General features: G+C 55.8%; 3 protein-coding genes across 9 annotated transcripts; 1 reads left to right on the top strand and 2 right to left on the bottom strand.

Moving 5' to 3' along the window:
• Positions 1 to 862: 862 nt before the first annotated feature.
• Positions 863 to 2475, bottom strand: Tomm6 (translocase of outer mitochondrial membrane 6). Its single transcript, XM_006996918.4, has 3 exons — positions 2250 to 2475; positions 1316 to 1416; positions 863 to 1143 (listed from the first exon to the last, which is right to left on the bottom strand). Exons 1-2 carry the CDS (start codon positions 2375 to 2377, stop codon positions 1320 to 1322), a joined length of 225 nt encoding a protein of 74 aa, XP_006996980.1. The 5' UTR covers positions 2378 to 2475; the 3' UTR covers positions 863 to 1143; positions 1316 to 1319.
• Positions 2476 to 2497: 22 nt separating this feature from the next.
• On the bottom strand, positions 2498 to 10838 carry Prickle4 (prickle planar cell polarity protein 4). Of its 7 annotated transcripts, none has more exons than XM_076557681.1 (9): positions 10706 to 10838; positions 10475 to 10531; positions 8294 to 8329; positions 6754 to 6899; positions 5615 to 5722; positions 4820 to 4972; positions 4334 to 4537; positions 3580 to 3784; positions 2498 to 3126 (listed from the first exon to the last, which is right to left on the bottom strand). In XM_076557681.1, the coding sequence occupies exons 1-9, from the start codon at positions 10836 to 10838 to the stop codon at positions 2816 to 2818; spliced, it is 1353 nt and encodes a 450-aa protein (XP_076413796.1). In that variant the 3' UTR covers positions 2498 to 2815. The 7 variants fall into 7 exon arrangements, with proteins under 7 accessions (XP_076413796.1, XP_042122267.2, XP_076413798.1 ...); XM_042266333.2 differs by having other exon boundaries at positions 4820 to 4957; XM_076557683.1 differs by lacking the exon at positions 5615 to 5722 and having other exon boundaries at positions 4820 to 4957.
• Positions 10839 to 11232: 394 nt separating this feature from the next.
• On the top strand, positions 11233 to 19577 carry Frs3 (fibroblast growth factor receptor substrate 3). Its single transcript, XM_006996917.3, has 6 exons — positions 11233 to 11370; positions 12852 to 12940; positions 13701 to 13887; positions 16492 to 16653; positions 17450 to 17601; positions 18217 to 19577. Exons 2-6 carry the CDS (start codon positions 12875 to 12877, stop codon positions 19129 to 19131), a joined length of 1482 nt encoding a protein of 493 aa, XP_006996979.3. The 5' UTR covers positions 11233 to 11370; positions 12852 to 12874; the 3' UTR covers positions 19132 to 19577.
• Positions 19578 to 19851: the final 274 nt, after the last annotated feature.

Genomic DNA, 19851 nt, shown 5'->3' with positions numbered 1-19851 from the left:
AGTTTAAGGATAGCCTGGGCTACAGATATCCTGTCTCAAAAAACAAAACAAGCAAAACTTTCTCAATTGCCCACCCCCCTTCTTTCAGTGGGTGTTTAGAGGTCAAATTCCTGAGTTTTCTGCAGTGAGCTATGCTCTTAGGCCCCAGGAACTGATTCAATGAGATTTAATCTGCAGATCTAGGAAAGGGACAAGAAGTAACTCTGTCATGGTCATGCAGCTGTGGCCCAGTCACACTGACCCTTCCTCACTCATGCCGTCATCAAGACCAGCTCCAAAGGGGCCTTGGCACATAAAAGCAGTATTTATTTTTAAATGCCCGGTAAGCTGACTAAAGGAAGCTATGGAGAGCCTATTTCTAGCACCACCGCATCCCATGGCCACAGGATTCTTCCCATGCTGGCTCGTGCTCCAGAGACCACCTGACAGTGGCACTGGCGTTAATCTTGGGTAGGAAGCTGCTTCCCTGCGCCCACTAACGAGTTTGCCTCCACCCACACGTCAGTGCCCTCCCCTGCCACCAAATCTGTCCCAACAACAGTGCCTCCCTGGTGCCTGGAAAAACCCACCCAGTGAATTCAAATACCAAACAACACCAAATGGCTTCCCCTAGGACTGCTCAACAGAAGAAAGCCGGGAATCAGCTTTGTAGCAGGTCTGCATCCCTGTGGAGTAGGTTCCCTTTCAGTTGCTTTTTTCTTTTCTCTCTCTTTTAAAATGAGGCAAAACATCTCCATTACAATCCATGTTTGGGGCTCATTCCTGTCTCTTGAGTGTGAAATACAAATCATGATTTTGATTTTTGTAAACTGACTTTTTACACCTTCGTTTTGAAAGAAGTTTCTTATTAAAAAAAATAACGTTTCTTTGTGTGCAGGCTTTATTTGAAATATTTTTTTCAAGAACCATCACTACTCCTTAGGACAAGGGCAAGGATCACCCTCTGCAGAAACTTGGGAACTGCACACAGAACTGTGTGGAAGCAACATCTCAGCTGGAGCTGGGGGCTGCCCGGGGTGGAGGGGTGGGGTGGAGGTTCAGACAAGGAGAGGGTGTCAACTTCAGCTGCCACCAGGGTAGTATCTCGTGCTCCTAGACAGTAGGCTGTCTTTGGGAAGTTTGAGTACACAGGAATTCCATTATCTGCAACCAGATAACAGGTGGTATTAGAAATGGGAAAACAAAAAGAAAACTGCTTTCTCCTAGAAATCCAAGGGTGAGGATTTACCCAAGTCTCTGCTGCTATTGCTAGCCTCATCTTTTAGGAACCCTCCCTCCCCCCAAAATAGGCAGAGACGGAGAGTTATGTGCTTACTTGGCTATACCCCTGGCTGAGGTGCCATCAAATCAATGTCACTCAAGTTCCTGGCCAGCCAAACTCCGGCGGCAAAGAGTCCCAAATTGAGGATCAAGTTCCTGGGTAGAGAATATACTTAATTAACACTGAAGTCAGAGTCCCAAGAAGTTAATGACATACCATGGGAAGTTTCCCCTCAGCACCGCCTTCTGGAGTGGTGATTGACACTTGATATGGTGGTATGTCGCCCAATATGCACGTGAGAATTTGGAGTTTACATCTATTCCTAGCACAAGCAAAGCCAACTTAGCACTCTTCCAGGGCTAAACAACCTCTTCCCCACCTCCTAGGTCAGGGTGGCTTTGATTTTCTTTTTTTTTTTTTTTTTTTTTTTCTTTTTGTTTTTCGAGACAGGGTTTCTCATGTAGTCCTGGCTGTCCTGGCACTCGCTCTTGTAGACCAGGCTGGCCTTGAACCCACTAAGCTCCACCTGCCTCTGCCTCTGCCGGAGTGCTGGGATTAAAGGCGTGCGCCACCACCACCCGACTAGGATGACTTTTTAAAAATATTACATTAATTTGTGTGTATGTGTGCGATCGTGCATGTTGACACAGTGCAAGTATGGAGGTCCGAGTACAGCCCGCAGGAGTTGGTATCTCCTTCCTCCTTGCGGGGTCCCAGCGATCGAATTCATGTCCTCAGGCTTGGCAGCAAACGCTTTCACCCGCCGAGCCCTCGCTGCAGCCCAGGGCGACATTCTATATACCTTGAGAGCCACGTGACAGATGTCTTTTGCCACCAGAACATTTTCTGAGCCTACGGCCTCAACAGAACACAAAAGACACCATGAGGCCACTATGCTGTCAATGTGGTAAAACCCCTGGGAATGGCAGCCTCACCAGGAAGGGAAATGCAAGTTTATGAGGACCAGAGAGGAGCCAGCCTCGGTTACCTCCGGAAGTCGTTCCGATCGGTGGCGAAGCGGTAGACGCCGCGGAGCCAGTCTCCTACGTTGTCTGGAACCTCGGGGGCCTCGTTGGCCGAGCCGGAGGCGCTCACCGTCACCCCACTAGAAGCCATAACAGCACCGAGCACCTCCGCACAGGCTGCGCGCGGCGCACAGAGTCGGCGCAGGTCGAACGCGCAACTTCCGACCCTGCACTTCCGCCGGCCGGGGGTAACAAGCGAGAAGGCCCGCCCCCGGCGCTTCCACCAGTTCAGAGAACTTGAAATCCGGGCTGGAGGTGGAGCCCCTGCTTGCTGCCCCACCTCCCGGTGCCTGGAGCCTGTTAGCGGGCTGTTGCACCACTCCGTTAGTTTACGCGGGTGCTGGGGATAGGGGCTCGCTCACCCAGGAGGTTCTGGGCAGTGGTGTGTCCCCAAGAAAGTTTTCTTCAGGTTAGAGAGCGTGCAGTGTGGATGGGACTGTCCCGCGTGCCTGCCTTCAGTCTCGGGTCTTTTACACAGCACAGTCTTGTTACCCTGCTTCACAGGTCCCCCACCCCACTACCCAGATCTCTAACAAACGGTGCAGTGCTTCCTGGAGATGTCTCTGTCATCTGCCTGGAGGTTTTCCGGGGTCTTCCAGGGACTTGGAAGGCGCTGGCCGAAGAAAAAACCTTCGGGTTCCGACTCAGAGGAAGAGGAGCAGGTGGGGCAGGGGCTGTCCTCTTTGGGGTTTCTGGGCGTCTGTGGGGGCCTTTCGGACGCCCCGCTCGGGGTTTCTAGGGTGGGGCTGGCGACTGTGGAGGGAAGCGCAGCTCGGGAGGTGATTTTGTCATCCGAGGAGGCACAGTTCCAGCCGATGCTTGGATCGGGTCTTGTTTCCCCTGTTTCGGACCGGTCAGAAATGCCCATCTCAGAGCCCCCAAATCCCTGTGCTAGAGGCGGGCCAGGGCTGCGTGCAGCCTCCCGCCCCGCCCCAGGCTGTGCCGTGCGCGCCGCCGCTGCCGCCCGCCTACCCCAGGGGCCCCCGCCTCCGTCCACCAGTGGGCGACCGCGTCCCCCGCCCGCCCGCCCGCCCGGGAGCGAGTCCTGCGCTGCAGCCCCGCCGGGTGGGTTCGGGAGGCCTTCGGAGCGCGCAGGCCAGGGACGCGCGGTGAGAGCTACGGGCCCCGTTGCTCGCGTCTGGGGGTTGCGGTGGGAGGACGGGGCGCTGCTGGAGTGGGCAGGACAGCATGGGGATGGGACCAGGGGTTCCGACCCGGGAGATTACCCCCTTCTATGTTTAGCCTAAGCCGCCGCCCCCTCCCCCTTTAGATCTGCACCGTCCCCTCCTTTACCAAGGGACGCCTGCCCTTCCAGTGCCCCCACTGAGCCAGAGCCTGCACTCTGGTAGCGGCTCGCGAAGCAGCTGGGGCAGCAGGGACTGCCCCCGGGCAGGGCATAACGTCCTGCACCCAGAGGCCCGGCGCAGTCTTGGCAGCAGAAGTGGTTCTCGTGCCAGCGCCGTCCCTCGGCCTCCGTGCAGCGCTGAGAGAAGATCAGCTGGGAGAGGTTGAGGAAAACGATTGATTCCTTCACTCATTCATTCATTCATTCATCCACCCAATAACGACGCCTTATATCCATTAACGACTGGAGTACTTTGTCATTCTTGGATTCAGGGAGGGTGACTGGCTTTGGCCGGATCCCCTACGTAGCAGGTGGTACGGCCAAGAAGTTGGACCCCTATCCCAAGGCTCATACTGTTTTTCATGTTATGTTGGAGTCTTTCTAGCATGTTCAAGCTCAGCACTGAGCATCTGGCATAGTGATGAGATGAATATCTATTCAAGAATCTAGAAATGTTCTGAGTCCAAACTAATTTACGGACCTCTGCTTGCACTGGGGGAGAGCAGAGGTAAAGGCAGCAGGTCCCACATGCCTGGAGTTCAAGAGAGAACACAAGGCAACAGAGTGGCCCTGGCTGTTTCCTAGTTCTCTCTACCCTGTTTCCCACTTCTACTAGGAGACCTTACAGCCTGGGAAGGTTCCCTGCTCCCGCATTGCTTCCCCGGGGAAGAATTACCCTAATGTCTCCCCTGGGTGCTCTACCTGGTCACAAGCAGGACATCGAGGTCGCAACAGCTCTGCATGATGGCGGCCACAGTAGAGATGCCCATCGTGGTAAAAGTAGATGAGGTTTATCAGGGCCTGACCACAGGCCTGGCAAGCAAAACAAGGTCTGTGCCAGCAGCACCGCTCACCAGCCCTGGCCGCAAACACCCCGTACTCTCCTGGATTCAGCAGCTTCTTGCACTGCCAAAGTAGAGGCGCTGGGCTGGTTGGAAGCCGACCCTTCTGAGCTTCTCCCCTGGCTCTGCAACCACGACCCCCCATCTGGTGGTTCGTACTGTGCTACAGGCCCATCTCCACCAGAGAGGCCCACTCCCCAAACCTGGCTTTCCCCTTCCCCTGACATTTACCAAATCACTGATCCTGAAAACATCTCTCCACTAAACTCTCAAAACCCTTGGCAGAAGTGAGAGCAAAGGGCGGGAGAAGGGAGGGCTGGGGCGGAGAAGGGAGGGCACTCCCTACCTTCTCACAGGTGCGTCCTCCAAGCTTGGGAGGCAGCAGGCGGGCCACCCCCTGCCCTAGGGATTTCTGCTTCCGCTGGGCACAGAAGAGTCGCAGTTGGGCCAGTTCCTCCTCTCCTAGGGCCAGACAGTAGCGCTCCTGCAGAAACAGGCCCTGAGCACCCAGACCTCGTCAGAGCACCACTAGGTCGGCAAGGTTCTCTAAGGCTTAGATGCTGGATCAGAGGGAGGTGACAGGACCTTGGGACAGGATAGCGGACGTGCTCAAGAGGGAGGGGAGAGAACACAATTAAGGCCTTAGTTCGCTGTGCTGCCAGGAGATGGCCGTCACTCAGGGCCACATAACACTCAGTACCATCGCCAGACAGACACAGTGGCTCCCGTCCCCACTGAGCTAGATCTCAGTATCACTCTGACTTCTGTTTTCTCTGCTTCATAGATTGTCTTGCCTCCCCAGTAGATGGTAAGCCTTTGGGCTGCACATGGCGGGGCCTCAATAAATACTAAACAACCATATTTCTACATCTGTGCATTCCATTCTTGATTTCAAATGCCGTGTCATGTCCATTTTCCCATTTGCTCTTGAGCTAATCACTGTGACACGCAGAGCATGTATTACTGCACTGTTATTAGGTGTGGACACTCAAGCACGGGGAATGACTTCCTCCGGCTGCTGGCAGACCTGGGCCTTTAGTCTGTCTCCCGAATTCTAGACCAAGACTCTCTCTACACAGTGCGTGACAAGGTGTGGACAGAGAGCGAAGGAGGGGAGAGGGGAATCAGAGGGGTGACCCACATCACTGTCCTGTGGAGGAAGCTGCTGAAGCAGGGTCCGAAACCCAGGCCAGTTTGAGGCTTGGTTGACATCCAGGCAAGGCAGGCCCAGGCTTGAGCCTGGAGAGACCTGGGGAGAGACAGGAGAAGTGGGGGGCTAGGTTTTCCCCTTCCTTGTTCTTATCACTTTCCCTCCAATCATAGCAACTCCCAAGCGCCCCTCTCCACTTGGAGGGGAACCCTTCCTGTCTGTCACTAAGCAAGAACAGCTGGGCGTGGTGGCACAGGCCTTTAATCTCAGAACTCAGGAGGCAGAGGCAGGAGGATCTCTGTGAGTCTGAGCCTGGTCCACAGACTGAGTTCCAGGACAGCCAGGGCTACGAAGAGAAACTCTGTCTCAAAAAACCAAAAAAAAAAAAAAAAAAAAAAAAAAAAAAAGGAAAAAAGGAACAGCAGGTCCTCTCCTGATCTGTGGTCTGCCTGGAAGGAACACCCCGCTCCCCCCCCCCCCAAACACCACTCCATAGATCTGAAGTTCTCCCATTCACTCGCTCCCTGCAGCCAGTCTCTGACGACTCAGACAGACCTAGAGGAGGAGCTGTGTGTTTGCAGGGATGGACTCCTGAAAAGAGAACAGGTCTACAGCCTTAGGCAAAGCTGAAGGGGTGTGCATCCCTACAATCCCACCCAGTGGGAGGCGGAGGCAGGACTGAAAAACAAGATCCTGCCTCAAAGTGGGGGAGAGGGGCAGGGAACAGCTAGGTGGCTCAGCACTTACCAAGCCCGAGTTTGGTCCCCGGGACCCACAGTGGAAGAACAGAGCTGACTCCCACAGGTTGTCCTCTGACCTCCACACTTGTCGTTTGTTTGGTTTGAGACAGAGTGTCTCTCTGTAGCCCCAGGTAGCCTGGAACTTGATACTCAATATATAGACCAGGCTGTCCTTGTGCTCATAGAGATCTGCCTGCGTCTGCCTCCTAAGTACTGAGACTAAAGGTGTGCACATCACACCTGGCTAATAAAGGTTTGGCTGGGGTTTTTTGTTTGTTTGTTTGTTTGTTTAAACAGAAAGAAAAACGCAGACTATCTCCTGGCTGGTAGAAGGGGAATGGGGGCCAGAGGCTGAGAGCATGGTGGTCTCAGAAAGAGTGGCCCTCCTACCTGAACAGAGGTTTCCTCATAGCCCTCCACTGGCTGGTGGCCTGAGTCACCGACTGGGTTGACTGGTGGGTCTGGCTCCCTGAACATAGGGCTGTCCTGTTGGAGGGACCAGTCAGAATTCCGAACTGACATTGGTGGCGGTCTGCCTGAAGAAACACACAGGGACACCTCCTTCAGCGCGTCTTCCCAGCATGCCAGGCAATGCAAAGCGCTCTAAAGTGCCATCACACAGGCCTGTCAACGTCCAGGTGACTTGGGTGGCATTGTCCCCATTTTACAGATGGCCAGGCTGGGGTTCAGACAGCACTGATAGATACCAAGGTCAAACAGCTGATAAGTGGCAAAGTCAGATCTTTGAGCCCCTGGGTTTGTGAAGTTCAAATTCTTGGGTCTCGCAAAGCTGGGTGTCTCAGAAGAGGGGAGCCACATTCAAGGGACCATTTTGCTCTCTCGTGAGCCTCTTGGCAGGCTGGACCTCTCCTACTCACCTTCCCAGTCTTCCCAAGGTTCCTCAGTGAACCCTCCCTCCCCCCCCACCCCCACTTGCCTCCTCACTACACCCTACTCAGGCTGCATATTTCCAGCTACGCACTTCTGGAGCCTGCTTGAAGGCCTCCTCACCAGGAACCTTCCTCAGCTTCTCTGGCCTGTACCGGTTCTCCCTGCTGAGTGCTCAAAGGGAGCGTAGGCATAGCCAGCCCTGAGTTAGTGCCCAGTGTTTCCTCATCTAGTGTAAATGCCTCAACGGTACAAGAAAACTTGGTGTCCACTCATTCTCTCTGATCAAGCCCACAGCCTGCCACGAGCCAGGCAAGCCCTCTGCCACCAGGCTATACCACCTGCCTTTAAAGCAACGCAAGGCTGGGTGTCATAGCACCAAGGCTAGCCTTGAACCCCTGACCCTCCTGCCTGGACCTCCAAAGTGCAGAAGCGAAAGGCATGGACCACCACACCCAGCTTGATAACAGCAGTGTTAGTGGATAGTCCTCGTGCACCTCTTTGCCGCAGTTAAAGTGGGGTCACGGTGTCTTTGGGTGGGACTACTGAAGTAGAGAAAAGATGGTCCCTGCTCTCGACGAGGTCGCGTGTGGGCTAGTGAGCAAGAAATGTAACCAGAGAGAACAGGGTTCATGTGCATGCATTCTGGGTGAAGGGTTGGGTTGTGTGGGATGGTGATAGCCAGAGCAAACTTCTATGTTTATTCAGTGTCGGTGACCATTCTAGAAATTTCCATAATACGGTCCATTCTTACAGTCCATTGAAGCAGTTCCGTCTAAACGGTTTTACAGTTGAAAACCCAACCATCAACCAATCCATTGACCAATGAGCAAACTAGAAGGCGACGTTTTTTGGGATTTGGGATGTCATCTACCTCAGAGCAGCAGCTAGGCTCAGGAAGACCAACAGTAAATCACTAGGCTTTGGGGTGTTGTGCAGGTTTCCTTTATAACCATCAGAGCGCCTCCCAATTCTAAACACCCCTCAGTCCCCCCTCAGATGTCCAGTACCACCCTTCCCTCCTTCCTGGCTCCACACCCACCTGCTTCCTTCCCGTTGGTCCCCCAGGTCAGGTTTCCTGTGGAAGGTGGCCGGGATGGACTGTCCACAGTCGGGGTAGGAACAGCCACACCCCTCAGCAGCACTGTCTCAGCTCCGTGAAACAAGGGAGGGGGCGGTTCCTGGGGCCCCAGAACGGGGCTTGTGCTCCCTTCCAGGTTAGTTCTAGTTTGCATGGAACTGTCTGGCACAGAAATAACTATCAGAAACCAGAGCTCTACCCATCACCCTTCCTGTACCCCGCCACAGAGCAACCTAATTCATCTCCAGCTACCACTGGACCCCATCTTACTAATATGCTGGTTTCCTCTCATAATTCCCTCCTCTCTCCTTTCAGGTAAAAACATGCCAAACACTGGCTCCCGCCTCTCGCCCCAGATGCAACCAAGCTCAGGGGTTCAGCCTCCCCAAACAACACCTATTCTTGGAAGGATGAGCCCCAGAGGCCCCAGGGACTGGAGAGCAGTAGACATGGGAAGGTGTCCCTGACCCAGAGGGAAAAGGGAGGGGCGTGTACATTTTCACAAAGTGGCCTCTCGACAGAGCAACAAAGTTTCCCTAGGACTTTGCAGGTCCACCCCGCAGGGCGGAGGCTCGACGTGTGCTTACCGCGTTCGCTTGGGGTCCCTGTCTAGCTGCTGGTTTAGGAGTGGGGACTCAAGACTCTCCGGCAGGGGTCTCAGAGTGGCCAAGTGCAAGCGCCCGCGCCGTCCTGGAGGGACCCGCCGTCGGGCCGCGCCCCCAGTGGTCCCGACCAAAGGGGTGCTGCAGCCTGGGGAAGGCGCTCGGGTCTCAGGGCGGGAAGGGCGCAGGTTTCCATGGACTTGGCGACGCGATGCACAGCCGCCGAGCGGCGCGGAGTCGGGAGTCTCTCGGCCCGCCCCCGGCCTCGGCCCCGCCCCCTCCGCGGGCCCCTCCAGCTCCTCCCCTCCGTCCCCAGCGGCCCCTCGCTACTTTCCCTCCGGGATTCCGAGTCCTGCCCCGCTTCGGTCCCCCGATCCGCTCCGCTATCTTTCGTGACTCTCTTCTGCTCGAGAGACTGCTGACCCCTCGGGTCCCCGCCCCACCCCGCGCCGGGCCCCTTCTCGAGACAGGCCACGCCCCTCGGGAGTCCCAGGCCCCGGCCCCGAGCGCCCTCTGGCGTCTGCGCATGCTCTCTGCCCCCGACTGCAAAGTCCTCCAAAGGGACCTTCTAGGCTGCCTGCCGGTCGCCCCCGCTCGGGTCGGCCGGCCCGCAGCGTCTCGTTGGTGCAGCCGGCGACCTCCGACCCCGCGGGAGCGGGGCGGGGCGGGGCGGGAGGCCTTAGCTGCGGGCGGGCGGCGGCTGCTGCTGCAGCGGGACCCGGGAGCGGGGCCCGGCGCCGCCCGGGCAGCGGGGCGATGTGAGTCGGGGCGCGGTGGGGCGGGGACCAGGCGGCTCCACCGAGGCCGTGTCGTGCCGCGCCGCAGTCTCCGCTCCTACCCGAGAAAGCCCCCAGCGGGCGGGCTAGCGGCGGACCCGGGGGCTGGGGGCGGGGATGCAGGCTCGGAGCGCGGCCGCCACCTCCGCATTCCGTCTGGGTAGCTAGAAAACCTGTAACCAGTTCTGCCTCTCGCTCCCCAGACCCCACCCTCTCCCCTCCCCCTGGTTACACCTTCGGGTCTCCAGGATCCCGCAGAACCACCCCCACTCCCCGCACTCACTCTCCCAAACCCCTGAAATACCCACAGACACATCTCGCTCTCCCCTCAGTGGCCCAAAGGCTTCTGCAGTCACCGTCCTGAAATTCCTCAGCCTTTTCATTCTCTCTGCACCATGCCCGAATCCAGAACCCTTGCCCATCTTCTCCCAAGGCTTCGTATTCATTTTCAGACCTCATACCTCCATCTAGTGCCTATTCCCAATCCTACCTACCTCAGACCGGAGCCTCCCCCGCCCCACCCAATGTAATCCCACTCAGTGGGTTATCTACTAATGTGTTTGATATCTGGGGGTCGGAAAGGTGCCACCCCTCCCCCACCTTGCATCCAGTAGCTCTTGGCTTCACATCCCTACCCAACACCCTGTTGATAGTTTAAGCCCCCACGGACTTTTCAGTACCTGCCTTTAGCCTGCACACACACCCTTCAGCCTGCTTCCTCCTTCCAAAGAATTAGCCAGACCAAGAGTGTGGGGTTCTTTTACCTAAGAGTTGTCCCAGGATGCAGGGCTGGTGGCCGGACACTGGGAAGTACTGTCTTCCTGGAACAGGAAGGAGGGATTTCAGGAGTTTTCTTCCGAGTCCTGGTTTGTTGATTCATCTACCTGGGGCTCAAATAATCTGAAAATTTGCGTCTTGTTGTAACTGGCCTTTCTGACAATAGGAACAGAAAGTCCAGATTTCAAATGGGAAGTGCTTTCTTTATTAATACCTACTTCTGGAAGTTACTTCAACTAGAACTCCCATAGTTACAGATATTTCCTCAAAGAGGGGGGCAGGAGTTAGAGATGGCGGAGGGAGAGTGACCCCCCACACACACACACCCAGATATGTCATACAACGAAACATTCTAGAACGTTGGTTTTCAGTCTTAAACAGGTGCTCTGCTGAACTAGCATATTGTTATATTGTTCTGAGAAAGAAAACTTTTTGTAGGGTTAAAATTCTCTGCGAGGTCAGATGATGGTCAGAGTGGCACTTGGACCAGGATTCAGAGGGGACTTCAATGGCGGCTGTGCTGGGCATCTCAGCGTTCATCGTCATTGGTCCTAGGGCTGAGAATTGGTGATCCTTTCGTCTAAGATCTTGTGCTCATTGATCTTTCTAGTAGGACCTAGGACCCATTAGGACCTAGACCAGATAATGCAGGTGGGATACACTGATAGCAAGTCTGTTTCATGAAGAGTTGGGGCTGAGGACAGGTTTCCATTAATGTCTGGTCTCTGTCTCGTGTGCTAGGTGAGCTCCAGGTGTGACCCACAGGGATCCCGGTGACTTCTCTGCAGACTCTGCCATGACATCCCACCAAGGACGGGGGGAGTAAAGTGGGAATCCTTTCCCATGCCCCTCCCACGGTCGGCTCCCCGATGGCCTGGGTGAGGTAAGAACCGCGGCTAGGTGTCGCTCTGTCGAGTTTCTTGGGAGGAATGTAGGGAACAGGTCAATGGGTTGTTCCAGGCTCTTCCTCAGCCGCAGAAGTTCCTGGATAATCCACAGCCTCGTGGCTTTTTGCAGCCAAGTGAACCTCTTTAGACTGCCGGCTGGGCCTAGAGTGTCGCTCCACAGCAGAACACTTGTGTAGCGAGCGCGGAGCACGGGATTGGATTTTCCACACAAAGACCAAAACAACAACAAAACCTCTTTTTGGGATCTGTCCAAGTATTTCTTGTTCCCTCAGGTCACAAAGGTCTGAGTGGTTTCCTCTCCATATTAAGGCAGAAACCTGTCTGTCGAGACATGTCATCCAATTACCTGAAGGGAAAAGCTGGCTAAGGTCTCTTATCTCGCTTGGTCTTTGGGAAGAAAACTCAGCATTTTGTTAGTTGTTTTAGTTTTGGAGTGCTGAGAATTGAATCTGGTGCTTCATATAAAGTATCTACCCCTAAGCTACATGCTCAGTGCCAACATTTTTTTCCCTCAGTGAAGAAATGCCTAATCAAGGTTTTAAAAAAATCACGCTAGTTTGAGCCCAGCCTGGTAGTATGCGCTCTTTCCCCCAGCACGTGGAAAGTAGAGACAAGAAGATCTCTGTGAGTTCCAGTGTTCAGTCATTAAGGGTGGGCTTGTTCCTGGTGGTGGTGGTGGTGGTGGTGGTGGTGGTGGTGGTTGTTTGGTTTTGTTGTTTGTTTGGTTTTGTTTTGTCTTTTGGTTTTTTGAGACAGGGTTTCTCTGTGTAACTTTGGAGCCTGTCCTGGAACTCACTCTGTACCCAGGCTGGCCTCAAACTCAGAGAGATCCTCCTGCTTCAGCCTCCCGAGTGCTGGGATTAAAGGCGTGCGCCATCACCGCCTGGCTCACTGTGTTTTATGATCACAGTGTAGCAACAGTTTACTTGAAGAGACTATCAGAAATACTAATTTCCGGTGGATAGTGGGGTGGGCAGGGAGGAAAGATAGAGCATGGGTGGAGTGGAATGGGTGAACATGAGGAGGAGAGAAAGGACCAGGATGGTGTCTGGGACACCCAGGTGGCACCACCTTTGCTGAATCCAGAGGAGGAACTCAGGCCGTCACACAGCGGAGGCAGCCACTCCCCGGGCCCTGTACAGCCATGCTACCTTTCCAGCTCAAGACTCCGTCCTTGTCACTCCGCGGGTCAGAATCCCGTGTGTTTTCCAGGGCCAGCCTGACCGTTAACCTCTGAGACGCCTGCCGTCCCCACACTGCAGGAATTCTGAACTCTTTCTGACGTGAATTAATGTTTACCCCGAGCGTGTTTGCTGTGGATTGAGAGGATTCCCTCAGGGTGTGTCTGTGTCATGCGGCCTCGGCCAGAGGACGGACGCGCTCGCAGTGCAGTGGTCAGTCTTCTGAGAGCTGCTTGGCCGGGTGCTGGTGACCTGCTCGTCCCTTCTCTCCCTAGGGTGGACAGGCTGCTCTGACACCATGGGGAGCTGCTGCAGCTGCCTGGACAGAGACAGCGTGCCACACAACCACCCTACCAAGTTCAAGGTACCCAGAGCCTCGCCCCACCTGAGTTCCCAGTGGCCTGTCCGGTTTAGGCCTCCGGTATCTCTGGGGAAGGGGAGAGGACAGGCTGTGGTCGGGGACTCATTAAGGCTCCTTGTGCTTGGCTCTGGCTTCTGAGGTAGTTGGGGGGGGGGTGTGCTAAGCTTTCTTTATTATTTTTGGTTGTTCTCCACGCTCACCCCCCCACCCCCGTCTTACCACCAAGAATAATGTGTTTTAAAGAGAGCATGCGTCCCCCCAGAGAGACTCTAGTGGTGTTTCACTGAACCTTAGCTTGCACATCCCATAGGAGGGGCCTTCTCCTCACACTGGGGTTTCCCGGGGCCAGTGTTTCTCCTTCCCGCCTGGAGAGGGAGCCCTCGGCAGGCTTGCACTGTTGGGGTTGGAGGCTGGCTGTGTTTGTTCTGCCTTGGGCCTGTCAGCAAGTCTCCCGACTTTGAGTTAGCAGTTAAACCCTTCCTCGTGGCCATCCTGGCCTTTGAATATTGAGCCCCAGGAAGTCCTTGAACATTGAGCAGCTAGCCACCTGGCCTTGGAGGTCAACAACCTCCTTGCTGTCTGTGCAAGTGGCAGAGAACTGTCATGACCCGTGGCACTGCTCTGTGTGACCCAGGGGAGCCAGCGTACCTGTGGTACAGCTAAGAGCAGCTCGGTCTCCCGGCCTAGCCCTGCATGACACTGCCCCTCCCAGTGGCTTCGACTTCCTGGGTTCTCTGCTGACCCTGGCTCGCTCTCCCTCCAGGTGACAAACGTGGATGATGAAGGGGTGGAGCTGGGCTCGGGGGTGATGGAGCTGACCCAGAGTGAGGTGGTGCTGCATCTGCACCAGCGGGAAGCTGTCCGCTGGCCTTACCTCTGCCTGCGGCGCTACGGTTACGACTCCAACCTCTTCTCCTTCGAGAGTGGCCGCCGCTGTCAGACGGGCCAGGGTGAGTACCCACTCCGCCTCCAGGACAGGGACATGAATTGTTACAGAACTGGAGAATGGCCCCGAACATCCGACCCTCGGACATCAGACTTGGCGGTGGTGCTCAGAGCAGGGAAAAGCCCTAGCCAGGGGCCCACAGCCTGTGTTATGAGAATCACGTGGACCCAGACCAGTACTCTCCACAACTCAGTCACTGCTGTTCCTCCTGGGAGCCTTTGTGGGTCACTGGTTGCACAATCCATGAAGTAGCCAGTGCTCCTAGGCCAGAGCCCACCCAGGAAAGACAACCCACTCTTCCCATTGTTGCCGTGGTTCCAGGGTCCTGCTGCCCTTGCAGTAAGGACAAAACCTCTGAGCTATCATGTCATACACCTGGGCCCCATACCCCATAGTGAAGAGAGGTAGGTGGAAGACTGGGCTGCTCTGGACTGAGTGGCTTGGGATGGAGATCTGGGGAAGCAGCATCTTGGGTCTCTCATATACAGATTAACCTTCAAGAGCCCGACCTTTGTCTGCCATCACCTGTGGGCAGTGGAGTGCACTGGATCCCTGACATGTCCCTCTGCAGCCGAGCTCAGGGCAGCAGTGCAGTGCACTGGATCCCTGACATGTCCTCTGCAGCCGAGGTCAGGGCAGCAGTGGAGTGCACTGGATCCCTGACATGTCCCTCTGCAGCCGAGGTCAGGGCAGCAGTGCAGTGCACTGGATCCCTGACATGTCCTCTGCAGCCGAGGTCAGGGCAGCAGTGCAGTGCACTGGATCCCTGACATGTCCTCTGCAGCCGAGGTCAGGGCAGCAGTGCAGTGCACTGGATCCCTGACATGTCCCTCTGCAGCCGAGGTCAGGGCAGCAGTGGAGTGCACTGGACCCCTGACATGTCCCTCTGCAGCCGAGGTCAGGGCAGCAGTGGAGTGCACTGGATCCCTGACATGTCCCTCTGCAGCCGAGGTCAGGGCAGCAGTGCAGTGCACTGGATCCCTGACATGTCCCTCTGCAGCCGAGGTCAGGGCAGCAGTGGAGTGCACTGGATCCCTGACATGTCCCTCTGCAGCCGAGGTCGGGGGCAGATGGTTGCTCCATTAGGTCTGGGCTTGCCTGTTAGGTCCAGATGTGGCTCAGCACAAGGAGTCCTTAGGATTGTGCTGCAGATGAGCATAGGTAGAGGAGATCAGTGTCTCTCCTGAGACAGTGACAAACCAGTGAGTCTCCGGGTTGACTGCTGTGAGGCTTTCCCCCACCCCCCACCTCATCCCTGTAGTTCATGGGTACAGGAAAGCATGGCATGTGAACAGAGAGGTGATGCAGGGCAGTCTTGCTCCTGGTGAGGTTGATCGACACTTGGCACCTGAAAGGGCTTCTCCTGATACCAGGCTTTCTCTGACCCCACCCCCTCCACATACACACCCTCCTCCCTCCTTCCCTCCCTTCGTCCCTTCCTTTCTCCTCCTCTCCCTCCTCCCTTCCCCCACCCACCCCCTTTGTGATGGTCTTGTTATATGTGGCCTTCACTGGTCTCCAGACTCAAGGTAAGTCTCCTGTTACGTCCCAAGTGCTGGGATCACAGCAGTGTGTCACTGTCTCTTTGTGTCTTTTCCAGCTTTTACATTTCCTGCCAGGATAGCCCTTTCTCACTCTGTTTCTACAAACATCTGTTACCCTATACTAGGGCTAATGATAACATTGTAACAGTAATATAATGTTCATTGTCCATGTTCCCATTTAACTGTATTTATCATTATGTGGCTGTGGTGCTGAGGGTTAAACCCAGAGCCTGTGCGTGCTAGGCAAACGTTATGCCACAGATCCACCCCTCCCCCTGGTCTTTTGAGACAGTTTTAATGGGTAGCTCAGGCTAGCCCTGAACTTCGTGACTAACTAGGAGTGTGTGGTGCCATACCTGGTGATGTCTACCATTGCTGTGGATGTGTGCATAAGGTGTCCCTGTAGCTTCTCCTGAATTCCACCATCCTGTGTTACAGAGCTCCAGGCTAGCTTCTTCAGAGCCATTGCATTCCAGGTGCTCAGCCCAGTCCTCCCCGTTTGGGGACAGACTGGACTGGGCAGGGCTTAGAGGCCAGCTGCACTCAGGAGCCACGGGGCAGCCTTGCCCTGTCTCTTCTGCTCTGCCCAAGCTCTGTGAGGGACCTGTGTGCAGGGACAGGAGGCCTTTGCTTCCTGACTAGCCTTTGGGCTGAGTGTTCTGTGAATGATCTGGGAGTAGGTCAGACCCAGCTGTCCCTAGAGGGCCGTGGGGTGGATTTGGCTACTCGCTGGATGAAGCTTACTTTTCCTGAGGGGCAGGGAGTGGTAGGAACGGGAAGATGGGGCAACTCTCTGTGGTTTTCCCCTCACCCCAGAAGGCACCCAGCCTTATGAAAACAGCTGTACCTTGGAGAATGTGGCTGCAGTGCCGGGTCTTGGGATGACAGTAGTGGGTAGTGTAGGAGCCAGATGCTGTCGGTTTACCCCGTCTGGGGTTCTGGGATGCCCCCGGGACAAATGCTCAGGAGGGAGAAGCACCAGTGTGGGACTGGAGTCAGGGATGTTTCCTTCTGACTAGTCAGCCGGGGTGGGAGGGGCCTCATTACCTCTTTGCCTTCTCCAGGGATCTTTGCTTTTAAGTGCTCGCGGGCAGAGGAAATCTTCAACCTGCTGCAGGACCTCATGCAGTGTAACAGCATCAACGTGATGGAAGAGCCAGTCATCATCACACGCAACAGCCACCCCCAAGAGCTCGACCTCCCTCGAGGGCCTTCCCAGCCCACTGGTGAGGAGGCCCCCACCCCAGGAACCCTAGTGTGTATACTCATGAGCACAAGTCTAGGAGGCCCAAGTCAAGCTAGCAGGTAGGGACAGCTGGATTGAGCCAGCTTTTCTGGACATTTCAGCCATCATCAGAACCATCCTGAGGATGGATCAGCCCTGGGCAGGGCCAATTGGGTGACTCAAGCTGGAGCTGCAGAGTCCTGGGCCTTGGGTCGACTAATGGTTGGGGAGCAGACAGGAAGACGTTGGGTTGCCATAGAAACAGCAGTCTGGAGCTTTTTGCTTCCTTCTGTCTCCTGGGCTGGGATACGTACAGCATGCCCCTCTCCTGCTTGCTGGTGCAGCCATCTCTGGCCATGACTGTGCAGAGTCCCACAGTCTGTGCTTGCTGGGTCACCGAGTCAGACTGCACAGCTGCTGTTGCTCTGTGTTCCCTGGCCTGGTCTGTGAGGAACAGAAGGGACAGAAAAGGCCCCTGTGTTTGTGGAGTTTCTGTGGTACTCACTGGCAAAACTTGACTGGGGTCATGGGATGGTCCAGGGATGGGCACAGGTGTACCTTCAGTGTTTGAAGGAAGGCTGTGATAGAGGAGGAGGCTGGGTCAGCCTCATGATGGCTTCAGAAGGCAGGCCAGGGTTCGATTGCAGAGGTAAAGGAGAATGAAAGGCTTCCGGTTCAGTGTGGTCAGTCACAGTAGGGGCCTTGAGAGTTGCAAGGCACCCCACAAATGTATGCAGGTGATTGTAAGTGATTGCCAAGTCATTCCCATACCTCTCCCCCTTGGCTGCCACCACTAGGCTACACTGTCTCCAGCCTCTCCAATGGTTGCCCTGGCTGCCCTGGAGAGGGCACACGGTTCTCCGCTACCCGCAGACCCTCCACAAGCAGCCTGCGACACCCCTCGCTTGGAGAAGAGTCCACCCACACCCTCATTGGCTCCGATGAACAGGTGTGCATGTGGTAGGCTGCACTGTAGGTGGGGATGATGTGGGAATCCGTGGGAGTCCAGCTCCGACCTGTCGAAGGGTTCTTGTGGGGAAGAGAGGAATGAGGAAGTATTAGATAGAAATGGAGATGGAGATGAAGAGAAAGACAGAGACACAGGACAGCTTCGGGAGGGCCCTGGGTCAATATCCAGCCACCCAGAGCTTTATTCAAAGGGGCTTTTTATAATATGCCAAGGGGAGAGGCAAAAGACCTCCCTCTTGCAAGATCAAAGCACAGATGTACAAAGTGTAGACCCTTCCAAAGACCCGGTAACCACGCCCCTGGCCAGATCATCCCGTTATGCAGCCCTGCTGGGTAAAGCGAGCCCGGAGTCTCTGACCCTGAGAAGGTCTCACTAGGAAGCCTCCGTGGGCTCCCACAGGATGGGGCCTAGGAAAGATTGTGGGAAGGAACAGAAACTCAGTGGCCCCTTTCTACCCCGGAAGGGTGGCAGCGTGGTGGGAGGTTTGGAGCAGCAGAAGAAACTCGGGCTCTTTTCCTGTCTTCTCTGCTGCGGCCCCCGCCTTCTCCGTCCTCCCAGCCCCGGAGCCCACGGTTTCCCTTCTCTCCCCTGCAGTCCCACACCTATGTCAACACACCGACTGGCGAAGAAGACCACCGCAGGAGTCGCCACTGCCTGCAGCCACTGCCTGAGGGCCGGGCACCCTTTCCACCACAGACCCGGGGTTCCACCCAGCGGGACCCACAGGTGTTCTTGCAGCCAGGGCAGGTCAAGTTCGTGTTGGGCCCCACCCCTGCTCACCGGCAGGTGATGAAGTGTCAGAGCCTCTGCCCCAGCATGCACGACCCTCCCCACCACAACAACAACAACGAAGGGCCTTCTGAGTGCCCAGCCCAGCCCAAATGCACCTACGAGAATGTCAGCGGGAGCCTGCGGCCAGGGGCTGGCTGGAGACTGAGCCCGGAGGAGCCAGGGTGGAGTGGCCTGGCCCACCGCCGGGCTGCCCTGCTGCACTATGAGAACCTTCCCCCACTCCCCCCTGTGTGGGAGAGCCAAGTCCAGCAGCTGGGCGGGGAGGCTGGGGATGACGGGGACTCCAGGGATGGGCTCACACCATCCTCAAATGGCTTCCCCGATGGTGAGGAGGATGAAACCCCACTACAGAAACCCACCAGCACCAGGGCCTCTTCCCGTAACCACAGCAGCTTCCCTGTCCCGCTGACCCGCCGCCGAGGCTCCCCAAGGGTCTTCAGCTTTGATTTCCGCCGGCCAGGCCCTGAGCCCTCACGGCAGCTCAACTACATCCAGGTGGAGCTTAAGGGCTGGGGCACAGACCGTCCCAAGGGGTCCCAGAACCCCTCAGTCCCTGGAGCTCCTGGACCCACCCCACACTCTGCCCGCAGCTCAGACTCCTATGCCGTGATTGACCTCAAGAAGACCGTGGCCATGTCCAACCTGCAGAGGGCTCTGCCCCGAGATGACGGCACTGTCAGGAAGACTCGGCACAACAGCACCGACCTGCCTCTGTAGACCTGGTCCTCCACCTGCCTCTGCTCCCGCAGGGAGACCTCCACCTCACCCACCAGCCCGGGACTCGGCTGCTCTGCAGAAGACGCTGGCGTGGACCAGATGCTTCCCTGCATTGCTGGAGTCCCCAGAGATGTCAGCCCCTGCGAGTCCAGTTCCCAAGCTGGGGAGGGGAGAGGGTGAGCTGGAGAGGAGGGAGCCGTGGTGTAAACTGTGAAGGGTTCCCAAGGTTGCATTTTGCACCCTTCCCTAATGTCCATTTGTCTAGTCTGTCAGCTGTCTGTCTGTGTGTGTTTTTTTCTTTTCTTTTTTCTTTTTTTCTTCTTGGTTGGAGTTTTGAAACATTTTGTACCTGATGATTTTATTTATCAGTTTATTTTTCTATTTATTGTTTTAAATGTAACTTAACATATTTATTATTAATATAATTATTTTTAAATTCTGCCTCAGTGAGTGCAGTCACTTGTGCTGTCTTTCCTGGCAGGGGTCTAGATGGCAGAACGGGCAGGCCTCAGAGAGAGAGGGCCTTCATTCGGGCCAGTCCAGGGCTGTTGTGAAGTCTGTGGCCATTGCTGTTTCTTCTCGAAGAAACCCCAGCATAGAACTTAGAGTTGCCGGGGTGGACGAGCTCTTGCACAACAAGACCCCAATTGCTGGGAGCCCAGATGGAGAAGGGACCTGGAGGTGAAACTCACCTCACAGGCTAGCGTGGACCAGGGGGAG

The sequence above is a fragment of the Peromyscus maniculatus genome, chromosome 21, assembly GCF_049852395.1.
Source record: "Peromyscus maniculatus bairdii isolate BWxNUB_F1_BW_parent chromosome 21, HU_Pman_BW_mat_3.1, whole genome shotgun sequence".
Lineage (NCBI taxonomy): Eukaryota > Metazoa > Chordata > Mammalia > Rodentia > Cricetidae > Peromyscus > Peromyscus maniculatus.
This window is presented reverse-complemented; position numbering and strand designations above follow the sequence as displayed.

Excerpts from the sequence above, each read along its gene's own strand:
- Prickle4 (XM_076557681.1), bottom strand. The coding sequence starts at position 10,838 with ATGTTTCGTTGTATGACATATCTGGGTGTGTGTGTGTGGGGGGTCACT. Across the intron at positions 8,330-10,474 it reads CATCCTGGGACAACTCTTAG|GAAACCTGACCTGGGGGACC; the intron begins GTAAAAGAACCC and ends CACCTTCCACAG. Across the intron at positions 4,538-4,819 it reads GAGGACGCACCTGTGAGAAG|TGCAAGAAGCTGCTGAATCC; the intron begins GTAGGGAGTGCC and ends CTACTTTGGCAG.
- Frs3 (XM_006996917.3), top strand. The coding sequence starts at position 12,875 with ATGGGGAGCTGCTGCAGCTGCCTGGACAGAGACAGCGTGCCACACAAC. Across the intron at positions 12,941-13,700 it reads ACCACCCTACCAAGTTCAAG|GTGACAAACGTGGATGATGA; the intron begins GTACCCAGAGCC and ends CTCTCCCTCCAG. Across the intron at positions 17,602-18,216 it reads TCATTGGCTCCGATGAACAG|TCCCACACCTATGTCAACAC; the intron begins GTGTGCATGTGG and ends TCTCCCCTGCAG.
- Tomm6 (XM_006996918.4), bottom strand. The coding sequence starts at position 2,377 with ATGGCTTCTAGTGGGGTGACGGTGAGCGCCTCCGGCTCGGCCAACGAG. Across the intron at positions 1,417-2,249 it reads GATCGGAACGACTTCCGGAG|GAACTTGATCCTCAATTTGG; the intron begins GTAACCGAGGCT and ends TTCTCTACCCAG.